Source organism: Rhinoderma darwinii, chromosome 3, assembly GCF_050947455.1.
Source record: "Rhinoderma darwinii isolate aRhiDar2 chromosome 3, aRhiDar2.hap1, whole genome shotgun sequence".
NCBI lineage: Eukaryota > Metazoa > Chordata > Amphibia > Anura > Rhinodermatidae > Rhinoderma > Rhinoderma darwinii.
This window is the reverse complement of record NC_134689.1, coordinates 215,125,053-215,150,691: the sequence shown is the minus strand read 5'-3', so window position 1 is coordinate 215,150,691 and position 25,639 is coordinate 215,125,053. Positions and strand designations below refer to the sequence as shown.

Genomic DNA, 25,639 nt, shown 5'->3' with positions numbered 1-25,639 from the left:
TTTTTCTCAAATAAAGACTGAATATATCGACCAAATTTTACCACGAACATGAAGCCCAAAGTGTCACGAGAAAACAATCTCGGAATCGCTTGGATAGGTTTAAGCATTCCGACGTTATTACCACATAAAGTGAAATATGTCAGATTTGAAAAATGGGCTCTGAGCCTTAAGGCCCAAACTAGGCTGCGTCCTTAAGGGGTTAAATATATGCCATATATTATATCTGTTTTGTATTATACATGCTTTGTCCCATGTACCTTGTATTTTGTGAATAATGTATTAGATATTTGGTACAATTTCTATTTAATATACTATCTAATTTGGAATTTTGTGACGGTGCCTGGGGGGAGGGTTTGGGATAGGGTTTGTTTAGTATGTTTTGTACTATATAATTTTGAAATTTCAATAAAAAAATTATCTGATTTAAAAAAAAAGAACAATAAATTTCACTTCCTTAACCCCTTCCATGCCCCGCACCTCCCCCAACCTGTTTTTCTGCACTTTTGCTATAAATTATTGCAACTATTGTATTACTTATGTGTCTGAGGAAAAAGCAGGTCCTGCTCTAAAAAGCATTAAACTGTTTTCAACAATATAAAAAAAATATTACTGAAAGGACATTTGTGCTCCAGTAGCATTCTTTAATTTAAAACAGTACCTGAAGTGAATCACTTTTTTCTCTTCATACCAAATTACTAGTACCAAAACTATTTTATTGGGATTTCCTCTAAAGCGATAAGCAAGTCATAATGTTGTGCTCTGAGCACAACAACACCAGGTGAGCACCCAAACTTTGCTAATACTGTCCTGTTCTATGACATTTAATGCCCTAGGTTAGCGCTTTCCCTTTTTTTTTTTCATGTGCTGGGTGTCACAGGGAAGCCAACAAGCCATTCTGTCTTAACCAGGGTATTTAGATACAGAGTGTTTTTTTTATTCATTTTCGAAACTTGTTAATGGAACCTTTTATATGTGGAAAAAACGCTAGTATTGAACATCTGGTCACTGCCGTAAATTAGAAGTGTAAGCATTACGATTCCTCTGTCTGCAGTTACTACTGTACTTTATTCTGCAGTTATCATGATATACAGTCCAGACAATACACCACCTGTTCACAATACCATTGATCTCTTATGTGGTGGCAAAATGGCTTTTGGGCCCCCTCAAGCATCAGAGTCGAGGTGCTGCAACCTCTTCAGCCCCTAAAGCTACACCACTGACCACCTAAAATGCAGCAAAGTCAGCCACACGTGTGATTAGAATAGATAAAAGATCTGAGACAGGAGGTATTCTGTTCAACGCTAGAGCAAACCCATACACCAGAAAAATCAAGTGCTAGAGTAGAATGAAGTGTTATGCATTGACAGTTCAAACTATTTACCAGGACCAATTTTTCCACATATTTGTATATAACCGTTTCTTTCTACAACACAAACAATCAGATCATTTAAAAATGGATAACTGCAACCCTAACTTAACTGCAACCTAAATAATTCCATTTGTTGGGAAAGGTGAGGATAGCACGTGAAACATATCAGATTTTGTAAAGCGCTCAGGAAACTAATAATAAGCCTGTTCCTGTGTGTTTCACATTTTCAAATAGTCAAATGGAAAAGCATGACAAAAGTAAATATGTAGCATATGTATTGTTTGAGTGGGTGTGTTACCCCCACCCCTACCTATTGAATTTCCCTGGCCCGGGGAGGGAAATAAATCAATAATGCACTTACCTAACTCCTTCAGATTTGTGTTAGCCATATTCTTCTTTACAGGTTGAAAATGAATTAATCCTGGTGATGTGTGCACATGAGTATATGCTCTGAATTTAAAGTAGGTGATTATAAAGTGTTAACCAAGCAAGGAAAGCATTACACCTCTTCAAGTAATATTTACATTAAATATGAAGAAAAACACAATCAATCCTTTATTTTATTATTGTTCTGAACTGCGTGCTGTTCAGAGATGATTTTACAGATGTAGCAATCTATAACTTGACACTCAACATGTTAAATACACTGTGGCAAGAAACTTTCACTTGACTTTTTCAGTTTCTTGTGTTGTGTTAAGTTATCACGCTGTAGCAAGTTATCAGAGTCAAGTTAAAGTTTGCTACATCTGTACATGAATGGTAATTTTATCTATCTATCTATCTATCTATCTATCTATCTATCTATCTATCTATCTATCTATCTATCTATCTATCTATCTATCTATCTATCTATCTATCTATCTATCTATCTATCTATCTATCTATCTATCTATCTCTAGATCTATCTGTCCATCTATTATCTGTAAGACTTAGGAGAGGCTGAAGGCCCTATTACACTGGCCGATAAGCAGCCGGTGCAGTGAGCGCCGATCAACGAGATATCGTTGTTCGGCGCTCGTTTGCTCCTGTCAGAAGGAAGGGGAGCTATGGAAGGGGACGAGCGGTCATTACTCTGATCGCTCGTCCCCATACATTAATATCATGTCGAGTAGCAGCTCTTTTTACACGCATTGTTCTTTAGGTTTATTGGCTCGTTGATTATTTATTGAATTTTACATAATTGCCAATTGATTTATTTCACATTTTACAATGTGTATTTATATGGTACAACAAAAGCATCTAAGATACCTATTTGCAAGGAACAAATGAGTTACTGTATCTTTTGGACTATAAGACGCAGTTTTTAATCTTAGAATCTGTGCTGTAATCTCCTGCTGTATCTTATCTCCTGAAGGCAAACAGAAAAGATGCCAATGTGTGAAGAAGCTGGAGAGCTTCAAAGGTCCTTGCAGTGCAGTGTAATGGAAGCAGCATGTCCTGTGCTGTGTGTAAAGAATCTCTGTTATCTGCTCACTGAATAGTCACATTGTTATGGCAGGAAGAAGGGGAAGGGGATAAGTGAGCCCTAATCTACCCACCGCCCTGTCCCTGCCTACTTGCAACGACCCGCCCTAGGCGACGGGGTACAACTGGGCGGCGGTCCCTACGCTGACTAAGTGCAAGGGAATACAAACAGGGAACAAGCAAGGGAAGGGGCAGTAGCCCACGGAACACCGTGAGGAAACCAGAGTGGTCAACGAGCCAGACAGAATCAGTATGTCACGAAGTATACGAACGCAGAGCAAGGAGCAGGAAGCAAGCCGGGGTCAGAGCGAAGCAGGATAAGCGGAAGCTGTAGCAAGGCTGAAGCAAGGCAGTAGCAGGCTGGAGCAAGGCTGTAGCAGGGCCAGGAAACCAGGAAGAATCACAAGCAATGAGGAAGAGAAAACGGCAGGTATAAAAGGACAGGGGGCGGAGCTAACTCCGACTGACCAGGCCGCGATAGGCTCTCCCACTCCTGAGCCTGCCACCCTGATTGGTGGGAGCCGGAGTCAGTCTAAGAGGTTCGGCCTCAGGTGTCGATTGATTAATCCTGGGAGTATCCACAGACGTAGTGCCTGGCAGATCCTTTACACACATCTTAGGCTATGTTCACATCTGCGTCAGGGCTCCGTTCCGACGTTCCGTCAGAGATTTCCATCAGAATGGAGCCCTGACTGACACAAACTGGTACCATAGGTTTTCGTTTCCATCACCATTGATTTCAATGGTGATGGATCTGGTGCCAATGGTTTCAGTTTGTCTCCGTTGTGCAAGGGTTCCGTCTTTTTGATGGGATGAACACTGTAGTCGGTGGCTGCCACTATCTTGTATTTCTGTGGCTGACATTGTTATGGGGCACTGTGGCTGGCATTGGAGCACTGTGGCTGGCATTGTTATGGGGCACTGACTGGCATTGTTATGGGGCACTGTGGTACCCTATTGTCTCAATATTACCCAGGAAATGTACAGTTAAAGGCAAAACCTTTTTTTTCTCTTTTATGCTACAATTTATGGGTGCAATATGACTTTCCAATATTTATTAAAATGAACGTAAATGCAAAGGGAATACATTAATAGCAAATAATATTTTCTAGGAACTCATGATCACATCCTGTAATGCTGTACCAAATAAAATCTTCAAAGTGGTCTTGAAAGTAGAGAAGCTACGCTGTTTACGTAACTCACGACCATATAACCTTTTTCATGGTCGGAATTCAACTCATTCCGCCGCAGCACACAGCGGCTGCACGGGGTTTAGGGGGCGTTCTGGAGATAGGTGCGGGTCCCAGAGGTGGTATTACCATCTATCTGACATATATGACATATCCTGTGGATATGTCATAAATGTCTCTCATGGGAAAACCCCTTTAAGACATATTCTAATAGTATGACTCTTATTTTTGCATATATTTATTTTAGTGATAAAAACACCTGGATTATAACATTTACACAAAATAACAAGTAATAAGATAAATATTTTTTATTCATATGTTTAGAAGTCCAAATCGTTTTTCATTTATGACGGCAATAAGCCATGAGACTCTTTTTATATGGCTACTTTATTAGAAATCCCTTACTGTTCTCAGTAAACCTCAAATTCTTCCAGCCCCCAGCAATTATTAGGCCTTAACCTTGCACTTTGGCAGTCTAGTATTTCCCTGTGGTTTACCATCAAAGTGCTAGTATTGTCTGTTGGTTTTATTTTTCAGACTATTCAGTGCCAGCAGCCCTAAACAAGTCAAATATGCTTTAGCAAATAATTCTGAATATTTTACAACACAGACAAAGGCTCTTGTTCAGTAGAAACTGAACCTTCAGTATTTTCCTTATAATACATATGAGTGTAGAAAATGTGTCAGACAGCAAAGCAATTTCTTTTTCCTTGTAATGACAGAATTAGCGCTAGAAAGGAATTAATTGAGGCATACACAATCTTCACACCTTGCAGCTAATTTTATATGCTGGTTTCACACTTGTATAACAAATTTCATGCAAATTTGTACAAAAATGGCATGCATAATGTACAAGAAGTAAGCAGTGTTCCCCTAATACATTTAAGAAAAAGAACAAACTCAGGCCTCATGCACACGACCGTATTTTTTCCCACCCGTAAATACTGGCGTAAATACGGGTCCGGTGTCACACGTATTCCACCCGTTTTGCACCAGTATTTACGAACCCGTGCTCGTAAATATGGGTCCGGTGTCACACGTATTCCACCCATATTTACGAGCACGTTTTTGGCGGCAAAATAGCACTGCACTAATCGGCAGCCCCTTCTCTCTATCAGTGCAGGATAGAGAGAAGGGACAGCCTTTTCTGTAATAAAAGTTAAAGAAATTCATACTTACCCGGCCGTTGTCTTGGTGACGCGTCCCTCTCTTCACATCCAGCCCGACATCCCTGGATGACGCGGCAGTCCATGTGACCGCTGCAGCCTGTGATTGACCTGTGATTGGCTGCAGCGGTCACATGGCCTGAAACGTCATCCAGGACGTCGGGCCGGATGTCGAGAGAGACGCGTCACCAAGGCAACGGGCGGGAGACCGGACTGGAGGAAGCAGGAAGTTGTCGGTAAGTATGAACGTCTTTTATTTTTATTTTTTACAGGTTTATACTGATCGGTAGTCACTGTCCAGGGTGCTGAAAGAGTTACTGCCGATCAGTTAACTCTTTCAGCTCCCTGGACAGTGACTATTTACTGACGTCGCTTAGCAACGCTGCCGTAATGACGGGTGCACACATGTAGCCACCCGTCATTACGAGAGCTCCATAGACTTCTATGGACTGTCCGTGCCGTTATTACGGCCTGAAATAGGACATGTTCTATCTTTTTCAACGGCACGGGCACCTTCCCGTGAGAAAACGGGAAGGCACCCGTCGCCAATAGAAGTCTATGAGCCCGTTATTAGGGGTCGTAATCACGACCCGTAATAACGGGAGTTTTTACGGTCGTGTGCATGAGGCCTCAGTCAGTGGAAAATCATGTGAGATATCAGCATTTTCATCCATTGTTAGTTATCACTGTTAACTGAATAAAATGTTTAAAAAAAACTAAAAAGACACATAACAATATCAATATTAATAAAATAATTAAAAAGGGGAGGGGCTTACCATAACAACTAATCCGATTTAAACATCTAAACCGTTTTACAAGCACTGTATAAAGGCTGGAATCTGGTTTACATCACATGTGCATGTAGCCTATACAGATGCGCTCAGAGTCCCTGTAGATCTGTATTGAGGAACCATAGTCAAGCCATGTACCGTTGTATGGTGCTTTCGTATAGCACCATAATGCAAAGATATTCCCTCCTACAATTATTTGGTAAGACTGCATTTGATGGCACAATATTATTGTCAAATTAATATGTAAACATAGAAAAAAATTCTGTATTAATTCAGAGGCATACAAAGTACAGAAGGGCCACATAGAAGTTTATGGGTGCCATATTATGGCTCTGTAAATATCAGAGAATATATGGAGCCATAATACACTTGTGTGGATAAGCCCTTAGATGAAAGCCACTGCATAGAATTTATTTAAAAAAAATATTTATTTCTGTTTTACTCATGTGGATGGTTCTTAGCAATTTCTAGTTCTATTTTAGCCAGGCAGATATCACAGTGATAGGTGTAGTGTTTATTGGAGGTGATCAGTTAGAAAATAACAGTTCATGGCTGAAGCTTGTAATCTTGTTTGTGAATTGACCCATTACTTTTGAACTTCAGCTCAGATTTCAAAAAAGTTTCTTCAGTGTTGGTTGGAATATGTTCAACAGTCGGAGTAGGGAAATTAGATTTAGATTTCTGAATGGTAATATAAAACTTTTGGGTGCAGAAAATATTAGAATTTTAACCATTTCTTTAATGCTAAATTACAATGTAGAAATGTAAAACAAAAACATATTGTTAAATAAGTACATACTATTTCTTCTATGAATTATCTGTGAGACTGAATGTTTACATGTGGAAGTCTTGGTATTGATTACAAGTACATTTTAGATTTTTTTTTTATCTCTCTAGGATTTTAAACTCTCACTCACTGTTAAGGGATGAGTGATAATGCGAACAACCGATCACAGGTTTCGGTACAAGTTAGTAATACATAGACTCTTTTATATAACATATTTTAGTAAGCTGTATCATATGCCCACTTCTATAAATTCTGTTTTTATTTAGTGTGTGCGCGACATGCAACTTAATGTTTTAGGTTATTTAAAGCAACTTTTTAAGTGTGGCACTATATAATGTGGGGGCTATATGTAGGGCACTATCTACAGGGGTGGCTATATGTGGGCACTATATTTTTTTTCTTTTACATTTTAAGATACAGCTTCTATGTATCTTGTATACGTAGAAGCTGTATCCTGCCTTCAAAGATGATTCCGTCAGGTCAGCTGCACTGACGGCTCCGGTGAAAGCTGGTCCTGCGTGTCTCTGACACAGAGGATCCACCTAATAACAAACACATTTTAGTTCAAAATTTAAACTAAAGGCAATTTAAAAGTAGTTTAAAATCACCTAAAACATTGATTTATTTGAGAAAAAAAAAATGGTACAAAGGTGTACATAGCCTTTACAGACAGTTACTATAATACGTAATAACAAATTAATTCAGTAATATTAAGTAATCAGACATGCATGGTTGGACTGACCCATGATGGCCTACAGTATGAAATTCAGCAAAAGATATCTCCAATTGCGTATTACTTGCTTTTTTGGGGTTATTTTTTTCGAAGAAGCTCTCAGTACTTATTGATGATATAAGTTGTGTGTGCAATAATAACAGCAGAACTTATATTGCAATTTAAAGAGCCCATGCACATATCTGACTGGTGGTCTGACACTGAATACATCTCGTTATAAAAAGTGACGATCAGATGAGGGAACTTTTGTATACATATATATCATGAGTTTTAACAAACAATCAGAAACACATCATCACTGCCTGCTAAAACAAAGTTGGTGCACTTATGCCCAGTGAATCCCCTACTCTTTCTAAGGAGCCAGGAAATCAGTTGACTTTCTACTTTTGGCACTTTGTAGTTCCATTTAATGTACGAATGTAGCAATCTTTAACTTGACTCTTAATATGTTGAATTTTCAATGGTTTCTTAATGACTTTTGTTGTGTGATATCACGCAACAAGAAGTTATCAGAGACAAGTTGAACTTTGCTACATCTTTAGGCACTAGTTTAGCTTTGATAGGGCATCCTAAAAAGGCCTCCATTTAAATCGGGCCCTGGTGATATAAAAAAACCACAACCAACACATTAAAGTAAATATAAGTTATCTCAATATACACTATAAGGACAAAAATATTGGGACACCTACACGTTACACCTACAGGAGCTTTTATGACATCCAATTCTAAATCCATAGGCATTAATTTAAAGTTGCTCACCCCTTTGCAGTTTAAACAACTTTTACTCTTCTGGGAAGGATTTCTACAAGATTTTGAAGTGTGTCTGTGGGAATTTTTACCCATTCATTGAGAAGAGCCTTTGTGAGATCAAACACTAATGTTTGACGAGAGGGCTTGGCTTTAAATCTCAGTTTTAGTTCATCCCAAAGGTGTACGATGGGGTTGAGGTCAGTGAGGGCCTGTCAAGTTCTTCCACACCAAACTCTCCCAACCAGGCCTTTATGGACCTTGCTTTGTGCACTGGGGCACAGTCATGCTGGAACAGAAAAGGGCCTTCGCCAAACTGTTCCTACAAAGTTGAAAGCATACAATTGTCCAAAATGTCTTGGTATCCTGAAGCATTAAGATTTCCCTTCACTGGAACTAAGGGTCCTAAGCCAACCCCTAAAAGAAAATCTTATAGCATTATCCCTCCTCCACCAAACTTTACGGTTGGCACAATACAGTCAAGCAGATAACGGTTTCCTATCCTAAGCCAAGCCCAGACTCTTGCATCAGACTGCCGGATAGAGAAGGGTGATTCGTCACTACACAGAACACTTTTCCACTGCTGAGTCCAGTGGCGGCCTGCTTTACAACACTCCATCCAACTCTTGGCATTGTGGTAAAGGGCTTGCATGCCGCTGCTTGGCCATGAAACCCCATGCCATGAAGCTCCCGGCACACTGTTATTGTGCGGATGTTAATGCCAGAAAAGGTTTGGAACATTGCAGTTATTGAGTGAACAGAGCATTGGCGACTTTTATGCACTATGTGCCTCAGCACTCGGCGACCCCGCTCTGTAACTTTACATGGTCTTCCACTTCGTGGCTGAATTGCTGCGGCTCCTTAACGCTTCCACTTTGCAATACCACTCACAGTTGATTGTGAAATATCTAGGAGGGAAGACATTTCATGAACTGACTTGTTGCAGCGGGGGAATTCTATTCCAGTACCGCGCTTGAATTCATTGAGCTCTTTAGAAGGACATATTCTTTCACAAATGTTTGTATAGGCACTCTACATAGCTAAGTGTGGGATTTTATACACCTGTGGCATTGGGAATAAATGAAACACCGGAATTCAATGATTAAGGGGTGTCCCAATAATTTGTCCATATAGTGTATATCCAAAGTGAACCCAAATCTGTTACCAACCTAGGACAACTGATGTGCCAACTCCAGGGGCTTCTAGATTATTATTATAGTTTTTGAATATCTTTTGTACAGATCAGATTACTGTCAGATTTATTTATGGAGATAAAAAATTTATTTTAGTTAGCTCTTATATAACATATTCCATGGTTATGTAAGTTGAGATCATTAGTATATTGTTTTGATGTACTAGAATGTATCTCTGTGTAGTGTTTCAGCTTTACAACTAATTGGCCACAACAAAACACATTATAACTTGCAGAGGAATACAAAAAGTATTGCTGGAGAACATGAAACTGTCTGCAAATATCCTCAGTATCCTTCCACAAGTTCCTCTTCCAATTATTCTGCATGTTAACAGAACAAGGTTGTCTAGAAAGGTTCTGGAATGCCTCATTCAAGGACGTATATTTTCCCAGGGAATCAGCTGTCAACCCAGGCTCCTACTAAACTTGTCATATCTGAACTTAAACTGATCTCACCTTTCAATGTGAAAGTCTTAAAAACAAATCTTTAGCTAACAAAAATATGGCATGTGTTTTATTTGTTTCCCTTTATTATATCCCACTGTGATAGAAAGCAGAAGAACAGTTAAAAGACTATTATGCTAAAAAAAAAGAAAGCATACTGGATTTAGTTCAGTGATGTATGTTTATATGCCTTCAACCGCATTCAAAATACTGAGGAAGAACCAAATAACTAAAGGTGTGTATGTATATATATATATATATATATATATATATATATATATATATATATATATAAACACGCATTTACAATTCATCAAAAACAAAAATATCGGAAATTATAGTAACCAGCCATAATGCTTCACTATTGCAGGGGATTTGGGAATATTTTTTGTAAAGGGGTTGGCTGCTTTAGACAGCCCCTTGTTACACTATATAACCTATTAGGCAATATAAAGCTAATGGTAAGGAGTCTCTAGCACTCATCCTTGAAGGATAACAGAGCATCAATAAAAAAAAAACTGTGGATACATTGGAAACCAGTAAATTGAAATGGCCAGCCTGTAATGCATTTGCAGGTGATTAGACTTTTTATTATTTGAAAATCAGTATGATATAACATTTACATTACCCATATGCTAAAAATTAATCCAAATGTCAATTATCAATGCTCTATGAACTATAGTAAGTTCAGATTCAATTTTCAACATGTCCAATAAATGTTTTATCAGATGTACCCGATTTCCTTCATTAACACAACAAATAAACCAAGACAGGTCTGCCAGACGTTATAGGTGATCACCCTACCTTTAAGGCACAAATATTATTTCTTTACTATTCATTACACATCCTCTGTTATATACGTCAAGAAAAAAGTTTTTCGTTTCACTATGATGTTTAATAGTTTACTCTTCAAGAACAATCCCTCTTTAACCATTGATTGTTTTGTACCCATGATTGAATATGGTAAAACTTTGACCTTCTATATCTATATTGTACTGACAAAGCACCAACATATTCAGCTGTACTGAGAATATAAGCATGTGACAATAGGTTCCTGACCCAAGTGGAGCTCACTCTCTAGGGAAATTTCATTCAAAGTCTGTTAACCGAAGTATGCTTTTGAAGTTTGGGAGGAAACTGTATCACCCAGATCAAATTAATAAAAATATGGTAAAAAAGGTGCAATCTCTTTGTGTTATTGTTACTAGTTACATAAGATCCATGACAGGTGTTTTAACAACTGAACTACCATGTTGTTCAGATTACCCTGATACACTGGTCCTAAATGTCTCATATAGCCACATTGTATCATTAAAAAAACAATACAAAACAATAAATCAAAATGACTATGTAAAAATACATGCTAAGAAGGTTTTGTGGCTGAAGGTGCTTACCAGGTGCTGGGGGGTTTGAGCGATTGCTAAAAACGCAGCTAGGTGAAAGTTGATAATAGAATATTATGTTCTCTACACACAATACGTTCTTGCAGAAACACTTACAAAGAACCACCTGGATTAAGGTACATATAATGTGGACTCATCTTCTTGTAGTTATTTTATTATTCTGTACTTTTTATACTACAAGTATTTTATTCACTGAAGGTATTCTATATTTGTATTCTGAATTACAACATGTCATTTGGATGATGAATGGATCGCTGTTTGTCTGCAGCACCCTTTAACTCTGAGAAATAGCATGCAGGACAGAGGTTAAATTGTCCATGTTTAGAAAGGATTAGGGGGCACGTTAGAAGGAGCAATGGGAGTCAAGGGCTCGGACTACATTATTAATGATTTATAGAACTTGGAATAAAGTAGATCCATGGAGATATTCACCCTTTTAGAGATTTGTTATTGTATCAGTTTATTAGCTGCCACATTTACATTTCTTATTATTTTAAATTAACTTTTAACCTTTTTTAAACTGCACATCTAAAGTACCTTGAAAGCATGTAAATCTTTGACATCTATGACAACAAACATTATTCATTTGACTGGAAGTTAGTAATTTATAAACTGTTTTCAATATGTTAAGCATGTGCAATGACCACATTATTCATTTATTATAGTCAAGTGGTGTTTTGTATATGTTCTTTCTTTGCATTATTTGCTTCTGTTTATGTCCATGGAACTATTTTTTGTGGTGTTGGGATGATCTCATCAGTTTATTAAAGTGTTTATCTAGGATTAGCAAAAAGGATCTTCTCAGTACCATTCACTGCAATGGGGATGAGCTGTACCAGACCCAGTCCCACTAAAGGGGCAATATTTCTGGAAGAAAAAATTAAAGCAGGCCATTTTTTTGTAATCTTGGACAACCTCTTTAAGTATGCCTGTTACCCTTTACAGGAATTGGTGGAGGGTATTTCTTAACTGAGATATATATGTGTGTGTGTGTGTGTGTGTGTGTGTGTGTGTGTGTGTATATATATATATATATATATATATATATATATGTGTGTGTGTATACATATATGTGTGTGTATATATATATTTATATATATATATATATATATATGTGTGTGTGTGTATATATATATATATATATTTATATATATATGTGTGTGTGTGTGTGTGTATATATTTATATATATGTGTGTGTGTGTGTATATATATTTATATATATACGTGTGTGTGTGTGTATGTGTGTGTGTGTGTGTGTGTATATATATATATATATATGATCAATCCCAGGACCATTTGATTCCCATTGTCTCCCCACAGCTCTCTTGCAGTACAAATATGGCACTTTTTTTTAAAATAAAAATCCCACACTTTCTCCCTCGTGTCTATGGAAGACATTTTATAGTCCATTTATAGTAATTTATAGATATATTTATAGTGTAAGGTCATGTAAACCTTTGACATTTATGACCAGAACCATTTTTCATTTGGCTATTCTGTCCACGCTACTAGAAGATGAAAGATAATTTATTTGTTGTTTAACATTCATTTAGACATGCAGGGAATACAAAGGAGAAGGGTAAGGACTTTACTGTCATGGCTACCTGCTGTGAAAGAGATGGATCTACTGTAGCACAGAAACCTTATGCCTAAGGCTAACTAGGGAAGCAAAGGTGACTGCCCTTTTTAGACTTTCTGCACTGCCCTGCTCCCTTTTGAGCTCATTGGGTGCTTCACTGTACAGTGACATGTCAACCTATTTTAGATATTCTTGGCCTGCATGGTGGAATATATTAGTGAGTACAACTATCTGACCATTGACTGCATGGTATAATCTGGACATAAGGCAGCAGCATGGCTATGGACTGCTTCATGAGCACCACTTTGGTGGAACCATTGAATTTTGTAGCACAAGGCAAACCACTGATAACTATGTGAGGAACGACCTTGGCAAGGGCAACATTCATTTAATTAAATATAAAGTATGTTAAGGATCTGCCAGGCACAGCTTCTGTGTCTACGCCCATAGGTAATCAGTCTGCACCTGCTTCTATGTCTGTGAGACTGACTCCATCTTCCACCACTCAGGATGGCAGGCTTAGGAGTGGGAGAGTCTATCACAGCCTGGCCAGACGGAGCTAGCTCCCGCACTCTGTCTATTTATACCTGCCTTTCCTGTTCCTCCTTGCTTGTGATTCTTCTCGTTTGGTTTCCTGGCCCTGCTGCAGCTTCTTGAATTATTTGACCCTGCTTCATATTGACCTCGGCTTGTTCACTACTCTCCTGCTCTGCGTTTGGTACCTCGTACACTCCTGGTTTGACTCGGCTCGTTCACCACTCTTGTTGCTCACGGTGTTGCCGTGGGCAACTGCCCCTTTTCCCTTGCTTCTGTGTACCCTCGTCTGTTTGTCTGTCGTGCACTTATTGAGCGTAGGGACCGTTGTACCCCGTCGCCTAGGGCGGGTCGTTGCAAGTAGGCAGGGACTGAGTGGCGGGTAGATTAGGGCTCACTTGTCTGTTTCCTTACCCCCATCATTACAAAGTAATTTTTGACAATGATTTTACATACATAATACATTCACACAAACATTTGAGTAACTTTGTAAATACATCATATTGCTTATCCTCTTGCACTGATCCTTAGTTACAACCGGTTTTAAACTGCAGAGCTGCTTCCACAATTTTGTAGGTTTTAGAGCTGAAATCTCCCAGTTTTTCTTGCTGCCTCAATATCTGCACAGAGATTGAACTTTCTACTCCAGACACTCCATAGTACTCTGATCGTAATTTACCCACTGCATTAGGCCATCACTACATCTAGACTTTTTGCAGCACTACAGCTTGGTTTTAACTATTAAGTGAAAGCTGCAGTACAAGATTGCATGAAACTCAATGTACTCATTTGGACTGCAGTTGTAGCTCAATAGTTAAAATCAATTAGTAGCACTACAAAAAGTCTAGCTTTAGCCCTAGCCTTTTAGGAGCTCAGCTAAGCTGCTAGGGCTGGATCTGGCAATAAGCTAGTCAACTGTTTTCAATGATAACCACCTGAAAAGTGAATGCAGCCCTTGGTTTTGTAATACAGTTTGTAACTCAGGATCACTTCTTCAGATACCTAATGTAATGTATTTATAAAGTTACTTTTCATGCAAATGATATTAAATTGTAAAGTCATGCTCAAAGATGAACTTGTCTTCTGTATGTTCCATACCAAAGTTTGCAATATTCATTACATGTGTGCATCTTAGAATTGGAGGAGTTTAATAGTTTGGCCATCACTCATCTATACCATGTTAAGTTTTCATAGTCACTATTGTAATGTCACTTTAAAACAATAAAAAAAATATTCCCCAATGCCTAATTTGTCAAGAAAAAAAGGTTAGGAAAAAACAATTAGTTATATCTGTAAAATTGTTTGGTTAATCTTCAGCGCTTCATTCCACATACCAATCTACCCCTTCCCTCAGGGGGCATTTAGTGCCTCAGCTTTATGATCAATGGCTAAGCAGAACAATGAAAATGTATAGAGAAACTTGGCAATAACTTTGCCTGGGAGAAAACGCTGGATTAATGCTAAAGACAAGTCAGAGGATGTTTTTATAAGTCAGAAAATTCTCCTCACTCTATTTTTATCCTGGACACGTGAAGAATAATGGAAAATGTTTTTTTCCTAACTCATAAATAATGCAAAAGGCTCTATGTCACTAACAATTTTATTCAAAAGTGACAGCTTTTCTTACATGACATTTCTTCCTGAAAACAGTTGTCAATTTCAGCTATTGTCCCCATAAATTTCCCCATAGTGCCTCTACAAATACTAGTTGCCAAGAAGTGACCAGTGACCATACCAATGTTATTCACTTCTTCAATTCTGCTGCATTGTGTGACATGTATTGCCTAAAGTTCTGATTTGCTAAACACTTCATTTGAAGGTAAAAACTAGGCAAAATAGGTACTATACCTCCCAAATAATTAAACATGTAAAGTCGGCAATTTAGTATTTTTTTAACCCCTTCCCGCACCATGAAATAACTGTACGTCAAGGTGCCATGGACGGGGTATTGTATGGGCTCGTGGGCTGAGCCCGCTCCATACGCTGCAGGTATGAGCTGTGTAGTGGACTATTATAACTTTAATGCGGGCTGTTTAACTACTTAGATGCAGAGGTCAATAGCGACCGCGGCATCTAAGTTGTCAGAAAGAGGGAGTAACCCTCTCTGCCACTCCATCGGCTTCCTGCAATGCATATCTATAAGCCTTTCATTAAGCCCCTCTTCAGCCTAATGAGTAGCATCGATCACGGTTGAAAGCACAGGGTGATGAGCTGAGCGCTTCTGCACCTCTTTTTTTAGCAATGGTTGGGGTCTCAGCACCTGGACTCCCACCAATCAAAACTTTTGATATGTCTCAATGACATACTGTGTCCAACATTTTTGGAAAGTGCAGACAATCTTTGAATAAAGTTTTATTAATAATAATTTTCCCCAAAAAATATTTTCCCCCAAAAATAATGTAAAAAATGAAAAAACATAATTGGTTTTGCCGCATCTGTAAAAGTCTGAACTATCTAAGTTTGGTATAGCTGTAATCAAATTGACCCTTATATGGCTACTAAATACTATACTGCAAAAAAAGTTATATTATGAGCTGGATATTTGAAAACTATGTAGTACGTAGTTATAGGATATAGGAGAGCTGACCTTGTAATTTTAACAAAGTTTATCATGTGGTTACAATGTGTTATTCATGGTGTTACATAACAATTCAGGTAAGGCTGGTGAAGTATCTACACTTAAAAATTTACAGCTGTAGCAGGGCTGACCTTTGCCACTGAGCTGATTTGTCTTCTTTTTTTTGTACACTGTCATACAACACTGAGCTAAGGTAGCTATGTTTGCCTACTTTCCTGTGAAATAACCAGATAACAGCATATTACATTGAGTTCTGTCAAATTATAAATTCGGCTTTGCTACACCTTTTACCATGTAGTATGAAAATTCAGACATAGGCTGAATATTTAACTAAAAAAATGTAGCATCACATATTTGTTTTACCTATTTTTGTATTATTATATTGTACGTCATACATGTCTTTACCTCATAAGTCCTCTGACCTGAAGCATTGCAGTTACTTTTCTATTACATTCATGTCCCATTTTGTGTGGTAATATATGTATAGCATCATATTCTGCAATCTCTCGAACATGCACTCAACAATGTCTCTTTTAATCAGCTTGAAATGAAAGGAATGCGGCAGAAGAGACAAATGTTTTTATTGCTTGGTCCTGTGGGCCTCCTTGTGAATCACTTCGTAGTGTGCATCCAGTTATGATGATGCTGGTTATATGATACGGAAATAGACTTCATATGTCAGTGCTGTATTGGAACTGAAGCATATAAATACTCAATATTCTTTCCGCTTTTTTAAATCTAATAGCTATTTCCTTCTTCAATATAAGACATTGCATTAATTCAGAAGAAATTGTAATTGAAAAGAATGGCCTTCACCTTGACATAAATTGATAGCCACTAGAAAGATTACTATTAATTATAATAATTATTAGTAAGGCATAAACTGCACAGTGCCAATCGGATGCGCATTTTATGCTCAAATTCTAGGGTGTAGGCACAGCATATAATTTAGCGTTAAGGTTGGACACTTTCAATTATCTGCAATACAATATCCTGGATACTAATGTACTCATCTTTACACAATACAATATGATTTAGATGTACATCACCAGACTTATGCTGAAATTTAAATTACCTTGACCAGATCTGTTTCATCGATGGTCTAGTGAATCTTTAGGGATTGTACTATATGTGATCCTTTCTACTGTAGCACCTACCCTAAGGTCATTTGGACATTAAATAACGGTATTCTCTTACTTCACTAACAACCGTTATGGTTGGTGTACTGAGGAGTTCTGAGTAACCAGGTGAAATACTAACAAGTGCTGAGAACCCTCTATCCAAAAGTCTCTGCTACAGTATATCTAGTACTTATATTATACTAAATTATACTATTATAGTATAATTTGCTAATAATATTATGACCCTAGTCTGGTATATTAAATAGTTTTAGGATAAAAGATGACTGTGTTCAGATAAAATGGAGTAATACTGTAAAGGATTTTCCTGACACAGCTTCTGTGTCGACACCCGTGGTTAATCAGCCTGCATCTGTTCCTAGGTCTGCTAGAGTGACTCGATCTGCTACCACTCAGGCTGGTAGGCTGAGGAGTGGGAGAGCCTATTGCAGCCTGGCCAGATGGTTCTAGCTCCCGCCGTTGGTCTACTTATACCTTCATTTGCTGCTTGTCCTTTGCCTGTGATTCTCCTGTTTCCTGGCTCTGCTGTTTCTGCTGTTACCATTGACCTCTGCTTAATATTGATCCTGGCTTGACTGACTATTCTCCTGCTCTGCATTTGTTACCACATACACTCCTGGTTTGACTCAGCTCGTCTACTACTCTGCTGCTCACGGTGTTGCCGTGGGCAACTGCCCCACTTCCCTTGCTTTTATGTACCCTGTCTTGTTTTCTCTGTCGTGCACATATTCAGGGTAGGGACCGTTGTCCAGTTGTACGCCGTCGCCTAGGGCGGGTCTGTGCAAGTAGGCAGGGACTGAGTGGCGGGTAGATTAGGGCTCACCTGTCTGTCTCCCTATCCTGTCATTACAAATACATTACTACAGGATCAGACTAGTAACCGTATAGTCTATAACCATGGAAACTTAGGGCATGTTCAGACATGGCGGAATTGCTGCAGACACTGTCCGCATCAATGCCTCACATAATCCGCGTTGCGTATTCCGTTGCGAATTTGGCTAAAATGTTAGGTAAAATGCTGTGGATTTGTCATTGCGGATTCAGGTTCGGATCACACCCTGCTCAATTTCAAACATTCTATCCCAGTCTGGGTATAGATCTCGACACACATAGGTCCAGCCTTGATCCCGTGTGTTGCGCTCACTATATCCTGCACTGGAGGTGTCCCACAATTCGGGGCGGTTATGTACCTGAAAAACAAATAGACAGTGCATATTGAAGTTTGATTTGTACTTATGAATAATGTTATATATTTATCTTTGTTATAATGTTTACATACTGCAGATGCTGCTATTCAGACATCATACATACAAGTAAACTAGTGAAAACATGACATAAACATGTAAAGTTACTTACAAGGTTAATAAGAGTGGACACTTCTATATCCATTCGCCTATATCTGGCCATGGTAATAGCTCTGTGTTCCTGTAAGCCTGGAAGGCAAAAATTGAGGTTTTCTCTTCCTCATCATAATGATGAAATATCCTGTTCCTGAATGAAATCCGCAACTCAACACACAGCAAATCCGCAACACACATTACATCTGTGGATTTCATTGCGTAATTTTGAAATTCCATTGAAGTCAATGGGGAAATTCTGCAACAAGTCCGCAACAGACAGTACATGCTCCAGTCTGAAAATTCCGCACTGCAGCCTATGTTCCATAGCGGATTTTTCCACAACCTCTGCACGAAGTTAACTAAAAAGGTGTTGAAACCAATGGACAAAATGTCTGCTGTGGATTTCCACTGAGGTCTGTCCGCAGCGGAATTCCACAGCAATTCTGCCACGTCTGAACGTGCCCTTATACAGTAGTTCTGAGACATAACAGTGGGATCATTTTAACTGACTTTTTTCAAAGTTGCTATATTCTTTATTTTATATGCAGTAGAGCAATATAAATGATGTCTGAAAAGGTGGTCCTAACCTTTAAACAATGCCTTGTATTCTGCTTAAGCATTTGTTGGGTGATAGCGGCCTCACCAGGCAAATGTGAGTTGGGTGATCCCTGTTTTCAATATAGGTGCAGGTCACAGAGGCGGGACCCACATCTATCAGATATTTATGGCATATCCTGTGGATATGCCACAAATGTCTGAGATGGGAATAAGTCTTTAAGCTAGGGAGCTCGATTTCATGAAGTTTTGTTTTAAAAAAAAAAAATACTCAATTCTTACAAGCCTAATAATCAATTTATTAAATTACTAACAATGTCCTCTCATTTTTCCTACCAGGATAATGTATTTAAGCTGGTGGATTTAGTTTTTGAGAATGGTAGAGGAAAGAGCCCCTATGACCCCAAGCTGTTAACTGCATCAATTTTGATCGGTAAGTACACACATTGTGACAAACATATCACCATATGGTTTGGGGTAAATGTTTTAATTTCTAATGCTGCAGAGATAATTAAATGTAAAAACAAGTAATGTATTAGCACACCACATATTTAGGCTAGAAATCCATAATCAATGGGAGGATTCTACATGAGTAGGAGTGATGCATTTATATGTGTTTTCGACAAAATGGAAATGATCTAGAGCATGATTTATGAAAAAGTAACAATTTTTTCCCTGTGTATGGAGACGTTATAATCACCTTTTATATGACTTCTTTCCTTCTGACTGATGATATAGAAACTGTAGAAGAAAATTCAATCTAAAATAAATATATTTATTCTTGAATGAAACTATTGTTTAACCTTTATAGAACAAAAAGTTGCATACATTTAAAGAAAATGAAGTTACTAGTCCTCATTGTGCTATAAACTGAACTGGGGTATATACTGTAATCCTAATTGTATAGCTACATATAGTTTTATTGGTACATTTATTGTTTTATTTTACAGTGTAATTTTCCATTTTGCTACAGTATGTATCTATTATTGGTTCACAACAATGTATCTAATTTAATGTGTAAGTGAGAATACATCTGTTCTCCCGTTACATTTGGTTTTGTAATTCACTCATTCCAGAGACGGCTTCCTTGAAGCCGATTGTTGACCTTCCTGCTTGAAATGGCAATAATTTCTTTGAATATTTCACAGTTAATAACCACAGACTGGTTTCCTGCAAGGATCATTTCAGTCAACCACCAGCTTCATGTCTGAAAAGAAGGTTCATTCACAATAAATGGTGTAAATTAATTTTTTAACATTTCCAACAATACTATTTGTATTAGTAAACCCTATGATTTCCTGTGAGAATTTGTTATAGTGAACTTCACTAACTCAAGTTCATAGATAACTTGTTGAAAAGATTTTGTCTACTTATCAGTCTTCTGAACATCAACACTGTACAATATAACTTGTCTATAAACTATAGACCATTTCCAAAGTTACTACCAGTAATGTGTAATCACTTTCCCAAATATGTGTACTTTTGACCGCAATACAAATCCATAGTTAATAATGTAGGCTTCCTGGCTTAGCGCAGAGCATATTGTTAACTCTGAAACTGTAGTCTCGGATCATTACTGCCTCATCATTATGAACAGAAAGTAGTCTTACAAATTTTAAGAAACACTTATTTAACTGATATTTTGAAACTATAATAGCATTTAAGGGAGCGCTCTGTAAAAAAATGCATTCACAGTGTTGTACCTAAGGTCTTGAGGTGGCGGTGCGTGGCATGGGCATTCAAGGATTATCTTAGAAAGGATCTCTATATAACACACAACCTCCCCAGACTCTGCATTAGGCATAACGCAGTTTATCAGTTTTGCTAAGCGCACTTTAAACTAGCCAATAATCGTGTGAGTGAGCGTTTACACAAATGCTAGCATGCTAGTTCCCGATCATTGCCCTGTGTAAACAGAGCAGCGATCAGCCGATGAATGAGCAAACGTCTGGTCTTCGGCAGATCGGATCTTTTATGCTACCAGAAAAATGGTCGCTTGTCAGCAGCACATCACCCTGTGTGAACAGGGGATGTGCTGCCGACAAGATGCTAAATGTACCAGGACGAATGATCGTATTAACGATCATTAGTCCCCATACTTGCAATCATTGCTCTGTTTAAATGGAGTAAACAGTCGCCAATCGACATGCTGTATTGACAGTCCTATTACATGGCCCGATAAGAGCTGTGAAAACAAGCGCCGATCAAGGAGACGGCTTGTTGATCAGCGCTCGTATTCTCCTTTCACATGAAGCAATGATAACTAATGTATGGTGATAAGCGATCATTACTACAATCGTTCGTCCCCATACATTTCCATCATTTCGTCAGCACATCTCGTTTTTTAAATAGGAATATCTCATGCCAACAACGACAATATTTAATGCTGCGAGATACGATTAGCCGACGAACGAGCGTTTGCTCGTTCATCGGCTGATCATTGCCCTGTTTACACAGAGCAATGATCGGGAACAAGCGTTCATACGAATGCTTGTTTGTCCGATCATTGGTCCGTGTAACTCTAGAAATAATCTTCTGCAAGTCCTACAATAAAAATGGAAGAGTACATTAGCTAATTTACATTAAGATATTCTCAACACTTATGGATGACTATTGATATCTCTAATATTTGAGAGTTTTGTGCCCAGTTAGACATGTGACTACTGCTATATAGTTTCATTTTAATCAATCACAAACTTTACTGTTCCCATTCCTATTTTTTTCTTTTCTCCTTTTCTTGGTTGTAACCTTGCTTCATTCTCCATTCACAAGGACAACATATTTCTCTTTATCATCTTTCTCTTTTCTGCAAAAAAGCAGATATTCCTGAGCTTCTTGCACTTAGTTACATTAGAGTGAGATACAATATTAACTAAGTCTTAAATCATGAAGCTGTGTTCCTAAGATTATACCTGTAAAACTGGTTAAAATGACACTGTATGCGCATTATTTCGACATAATTGCATAGTTAATGTCCAGGTAATTTTTACTGTACCTTTTAATTCAAAAATACTCTTTGACGATATTCGTTGCTTTATTTTTTTCAGCTGAATAGTCAATTTCTTTAGTTTCGATTATTTATTGCAGACTTGAATGCACTTAGATTTGTACTGCTTTCATCATCTTTTGTAACATTTCTGTAACAGTGCTGATTATAAGGGTATGGTCACACGTACACGTCCGATACGCCTGAAGTTACGGAGCGGTTTTCAGGAGAAAACAGCTCCTGAATTTCAGACGTAATGGCAAGTGCAGGCGTTTTTCGCAGTGTCCATTACGGCCGTAATTGGAGCTGTTTTTCTATGGAGCCAATGGAAAACGGCTCCAATTACGTCCCAAGAAGTGACAGGCACTTCTTTGACGCAGGCGTCTTTTTTATGCGCCGTCTTTTGATAGCGGCGCGTAAAAAAAATGACCGTCGGCACAGAACATCGTAAGACCCATTGGATGGGCAGATGTTTGCCGGCGCTTTGGAGCCGTATTTTCGGACGTAATTCATGGTTAAAACGCCCGAATTACGTCCTTAAATAGGGTGTGTGAACCCAGCCTTATTGTATACCGTACATACTCTAAGTCCTTCCTAGTGAGCACTGTTGCTCTATCGTTTTAGCATTTTTCACATTTACCTATATGCTTGCAACTTAATTCTTTTTTAGCTTCTGCTCAACTTATAACAAATGATTCAGGAGTAGCTGTAATGACATCTTACATTCAAGCCTTTGTTTAACCCCTTAGTGACCACCAATACGCCTTTTCACGTGAGTCACTAAGGGGCCTTAGGCTAGGCTGACGCCTTTTCACGTGAGCCTAGTCTAAGTCCTGCACGGGTCTCCCGTGCAGGCTGGAGCCAGGGCTCAGCTGTCTGATGACAGCTGAACTCCTGCTCCAACGCCCGCGATCAAAGTTTACTTAGATCGCGGCCGTTTAACCTGTTAAACCTGTTAAATGCCGCCGTCAATAGCGACCGCGGCATTTAACTTTGTTTACAGAGGGAGTGCGCTCCCTCTGTCACCCATCGGCGGCCCGCGAATGCAATCGCGGGTCTTCGATGGGGTGTCATGGCAGCCGGAGGCTTGATAAAAGCCCCCAGGTCTGCCCTGGACATATGACAGATTTACACTGACAGGCAATAATGCTCTGGTATACGAAGTATACCAGAGCATTATAGCAGCGATTGGAAGATCACACAGTAAAGTCCCCTAGTGGGACTAATAAAATAAGTAATAAATGTGAAATAAAGATTAATAATAAAAGTTACAGTAAAAAAATAAATAAAACCATTTTTTTCCATAAAAAGTGGTTTTATTTAGTAAAAGTGTAAAAAATAAATAAAAGTACACATATATGGTATCGGCGCGACCGTAATGACTCCATTAATAAAGGTAATATGTAATTTAAACCGCAAGGTGAACACCGTAAAAAAAAAACGCAAAAAACAATGGCGAAATTGCTATTTTTTTCCATTGCCCCCCAAAAAAGTCATAATAAAAATGAATCAATAAGTCCCATGCACCTCAAAACAGTACCAATCAAAACTACGTCTCGTCCCGCAGAAAACAAGCCCAAAAAATGACTACATTGATGGAAAAATAAAAAAGTTACGGCTCTTGGAAAGAGACGATGCAAAAACAAATAATTTTAGTTCAAAAGTGTTTTTATTGTGCAAAAGTCGTAAAACATAAAAAACCTCTACATATGTGGTATCGCCGTAATCGTACCGACCCATAGAATAAAGGTAACATGTTATTTACGTCGCCCAGTGAACGGCGTCAATTTAAAAACACATAGAACAATTGCGGAATTTCTGTTTTTTTTTTATAGTCCCCCCAAAAAAAGTTAATAAAAGTTAATAAAAAAATTATATGTACCCTAAAATGGTGCTATTAAAAAGTACAACTAATCCTGCAAAAAACAAGTCCTCATACAGCTATGTAGACGAAAAAAAGGTTATAGCTCTTTGAATGCGACTATAGAAAAACGAAAAAAATATTTTGGTCATTAGGGCCTAAAATGGGCTGGACATTAAGGGGTTAAAAGACTTCATCACACATATTTGTGCTTAGTTTTCTAATGAAATTATTATGTATAGTTATAATAGTTGCCTTCTTTTTGAATAAAGGGATATTCTGGTTTCAGAAAATACATGTTAGTCTTCATATGGTACTCCCTTTTCCTATATACTTTCTGTAGTAATTACTCATGGTTTTAAAGATCTCTGCTTGCTGATATTCAGTGGGAACCTTCAATATTAAGTTCCAGTGGATACAATTCTGTCCATGGTCATATGATGGGCACACAGGTGCTGGGATCATTACACGACACCGCTCTGATACACCTACTGTAACTGTAACGAGCCGTGCACCTGTGTCTCCATCACATGACCATGGACAGAATTTTATCTACTGAATATACTATCCTACTGAATGATAACAAGCAAATAAACAATGAGGAATTAATATAGAAAGTACATTGAAAAATGGTATAACATAAGAATAAACTGTATTTGCTAAAAGCAGAATACCTCTTTAAATTATAACATAAGACTTTGCCAACATATTGTGATAAGTTGTCGTAGTGCACATAGTTTTTATTGTATCACTATTTAAACGTGCAGTCTTTTATTGTTGTTTTGAACCTTTCTAACTGACCTTATGCATGCCGTGAAGGAACAGGGAGGTGCACTGATCCTTTATATTAGGTTCCATCGATTTCTTTTTTTTCAGGCGCCTGTGGAGTAAGTGATAACAAAACAGGGATAAGGTTATATAAAGGTTGAGCAAAACATCAAAGTCACTTCAATACTTTAAGTTTTTATGTGTTGTTCTTAAAATTGCATGTACAAGGCTGTAATTAAGGGTATTTTTGTACATCAAGTTGAAACCCACACACAAATTGTTAATAAGTCTGCAGCGCTGGTACATTTTTGATCATATACCTCATGCTGAGCAAACCAGATCATTTATAGTACTGCCAACCTTTGATGAGAATCTCTTTCATTTCATATCCCTGCTTAGTCATGTATGTGTCATTTTTATACCTAAATACTTTTGAATGTAACCTTTCTTATATTAATATCTATCATCTATCTATCTATCTATCTATCTATCTATCTATCTATCTATCTATCTATCTATCTATCTATCTATCTATCTATCTATCTATCATCTATCTATCTATCTATCTATCTATCTATCTATCTATCTATCTCATATCTATCTATCTGTCTGTCTGTCTGTCTATCTATCTATCTATCTATCTATCTATCTATCTATCTATCTATCTATCTATCTATCTATCTATCTATCTATCTATCTATCTATCTATCTATCTATCATCTATCCCATTGTTTGTATCCTAGTTAATTATTGCATGCTTTTTTGCAATATTACTTTTGTAACCTTCACATCATTTGTGGTGAAAATTCTTTATTGAAATTGCAATACAGTGAAATCTGGAAGAGGTCATAATTTGGAATTGAAATTGTAAAGCCTAATTTGTTTATTTTAGATTACACTTCGAGTAATCAACGAACTCCTGTCTTTATGGATCTCTAAGTATAGAGGAATACAAAATGTAGTGTCTGAAATAAAAATGAAATTCATTTGTAACTGAAGTGTGGGTTGATGTT

At 37.9% G+C, this 25,639-nt stretch overlaps 1 protein-coding gene across 1 annotated transcript in view; it reads left to right on the top strand.

Annotated features, from left to right (window-relative positions):
- Positions 1 to 25,639, top strand: part of SEMA3A (semaphorin 3A) — a 239,240-nt gene that overhangs the window by 138,717 nt on the left and 74,884 nt on the right. Inside the window, exon 5 of the mRNA XM_075857367.1 lies at positions 19,351 to 19,444. Coding sequence (XP_075713482.1) covers positions 19,351 to 19,444 — 94 coding nt within the window. The remainder of the gene's footprint in view (positions 1 to 19,350; positions 19,445 to 25,639) is intronic.